We start from the raw sequence: 2,650 nt of genomic DNA on the forward strand, positions 1-2,650 counted from the left end.
CTTTATGTTAAGAATCTATCCATGGCTCCAAAAATGTTATGCTTGAACTTGAAGGGTAAACTGCTAAAAACATGCTTAATCTGTACTTTATGTTTTTTTTAATTAGGGTTTAAATTGACAAGAAGCATGCTTAACTCATATAATGAAAGCATTACAATGAGTAGTAAAGTAAAATTAGACAGATTTTTTGCCTGGGAATCCGGTTTAGATTTTGACACAGACGAGACCACACGTGCATGCTCTAAACCCAAAGTGCTTAATTGGAGATCAGCCGGGTCAACATTCAACAATGTCATACAACACACACTTGCACAGTACTCACCTTGGAGCTTTCAAACAAGGAAAAATGGAGGAGAGGAGCCTCCCTCACCACTCTCAAGTAGTAAACAAATTAATAAATAATGTTGTAGAAGGTACAGATGTTAATTAAATAATTAATTAAAATGACAAACAAGTAATAAGATAACATGGCCTTGCGTGCTGGGACTGACACAGAGAGGCCCGCGTAGTAGGCCGATAACAAGCACATTCCTCTTAACCCACTTGAACTCTAACCCTATTTTGCAGACACTTGATCAAAAGACAGTATGGCCGGCGTATCTCCATTTCTCCATCCCTTCCCCACTTTGGAAAATCAAACTTATATGGTATGAGTACATCATAAATGTAATTTATATTATGTTAATTATACAACACTGCACATAAATTTTTCTCTATATAACGTTATATATTAACGTAAAATACTATGTCAAGAAAGTTGCTCTCCATTGTGATCCCCACTAGATTTTTTTTTTTAAAAAATTCAATTTTATCCCTTCCATCGCTCTCATTCCTCAAACCCTATTAATATCAACCCTTTAGCCCACTGCTTCTTCCCATGCACTTGTCTCCCTACTCCTCAAGCATTCCTTCTCTGCTCTCTCTCTCTCTCTCTCTCTCTCTCTCTCTCTCTCTCAGCTCATACTTTCTCGCTCATTTGTCTCTCAGGATTTTTCTCATTTTTCTCGTTCTATTAATATAATTGATTCTAGACGAACTTCAAACTCTATTACTGTTATTCCTTCTGAGCTTTGAGTCTTCTGTCAGAACTTCAAACTCACCAAATACTTGACAATGTCGAGCAGAAGGTCCTCACGGTCGAGGCAGTCGTCGAGCAGGAACAACAACAGTATCAGTGATGAACAGATCACTGATCTCGTAACCAAGTTACAGCAGCTTCTTCCCGAGATTCGCAATAGGCGTTCCGACAAGGTATACATATACATTTATTATTTTTTGTCTTTTTAAAATTAACTTTCATTCTTCCTGGCTCTCTTTTAGCCTTTCATGTTTGTAATATAATGTTGCAAAAATTAATGCAATTATTCTTTTATGTGGTCTCCGTTTGGTTAGATAATATGTAGAGGTAGATAAGTCACACTCGTCTCATTTATTCTGTAGCCACAACTTGCGGTGTGGGACTCCAATTGTTCCCCCATGCCATCCTCACCAGACCCTCTCATTTGTATATGTTTCTGTCTAAATTGAGGTGGATAATTATATATGTGTAACTGATTAGTTATTATGTATTAATTTGTTAGTTAATGTGTTCCGATTAATATTTTGGCAGGCGTCGGCGTCGAAGGTTTTGGAAGAGACTTGCAATTATATTAGAAACTTACACAGAGAGGTGGATGACCTAAGTGAGCGCTTATCAGAGCTTTTGGCCACGACGGACATGGATAACGACCAAGCAGCCATTATTAGGAGTTTACTTATGTGATGATATATGTACGGAGAGCTTCCTAATTAATCATCAGTGTTAAGTACTAGTACTGTTAAAACTCTTTTTGTCGTGAGCCTTTGATATATAAATCTGGCTAGTTAGCTAGCTAGGGTTTGCTCATTAGGCCAGAAGAAAGAGATTTTTTTCGTCTTCTTTCTTTTCCTTTTTTCATTGACAAGAATGTGACATGGAGTAGTCTTCAGTCCATGTCTATGCTATTACTTCCGAGTTTCGACGACGTGTAGTAAGTTTTTAACTTTGGTAATAATAAAAGCACTTTTAGACTTCTACTTCTTTTAATTTGTGTTGGATCATATATATATATATATATATATGTATGTATGTATGTATGTGTCTATATATTATATATATAATTCAAATCTCAATAGCTATATCCATTCGGAGAAAACTGAATTTCTTAATATTATCTGTTATTTGTGATTGTGACACTTATAGTGAATATTTAGCTATATATATACAACCGATAATACTATTTGTATATATACAATTATCAGTTCTGATGATACAATTCCGTAAGAGGGATGAACTATATTATTTTATGCAGAACATACTTGTATAAGAGACTACGTCAACAAATACGATATTTTTCTTACGTCAACAAATATGATATAATAGTTTGTGTGTCTAGATAATATTATTCTTCAACAATACACGTGATTAGTTAATTGTTGAAATATTATTCATCATTTTTTGTATACATTAAAATGTTAGATGTGGACTGTAGAGGCAACATTGAGGCTGACAATGTCAATCGAACATGTGACTTTACCCCACATATAAATTTACTTACCAATTTGGTAACAAAATAATTCCAGTGAATTTGTTGTACTAATTAACTAGCGGTAGGAGGATTATGCCATGACA

General features: G+C 34.9%; 1 protein-coding gene across 1 annotated transcript; it reads left to right on the forward strand.

Annotated features, from left to right (window-relative positions):
* Positions 1–856: 856 nt before the first annotated feature.
* LOC126596649 (transcription factor PRE6-like) lies at positions 857–2,049 on the forward strand. The gene is made up of 2 exons (XM_050263315.1): positions 857–1,251; positions 1,610–2,049. Exons 1-2 carry the CDS (start codon positions 1,114–1,116, stop codon positions 1,760–1,762), a joined length of 291 nt encoding a protein of 96 aa, XP_050119272.1. The 5' UTR covers positions 857–1,113; the 3' UTR covers positions 1,763–2,049.
* Positions 2,050–2,650: the final 601 nt, after the last annotated feature.

This window comes from Malus sylvestris, chromosome 13, assembly GCF_916048215.2.
Source record: "Malus sylvestris chromosome 13, drMalSylv7.2, whole genome shotgun sequence".
NCBI classification, from domain to species: domain Eukaryota; kingdom Viridiplantae; phylum Streptophyta; class Magnoliopsida; order Rosales; family Rosaceae; genus Malus; species Malus sylvestris.

What these genes read in the sequence shown, in the direction of transcription:
- LOC126596649 (XM_050263315.1), top strand. Translation starts at nt 1,114, where the DNA reads ATGTCGAGCAGAAGGTCCTCACGGTCGAGGCAGTCGTCGAGCAGGAAC. An exon ending in GCAATAGGCGTTCCGACAAG is followed by an intron (nt 1,252 to 1,609) that starts GTATACATATAC and finishes ATATTTTGGCAG; the next exon opens with GCGTCGGCGTCGAAGGTTTT.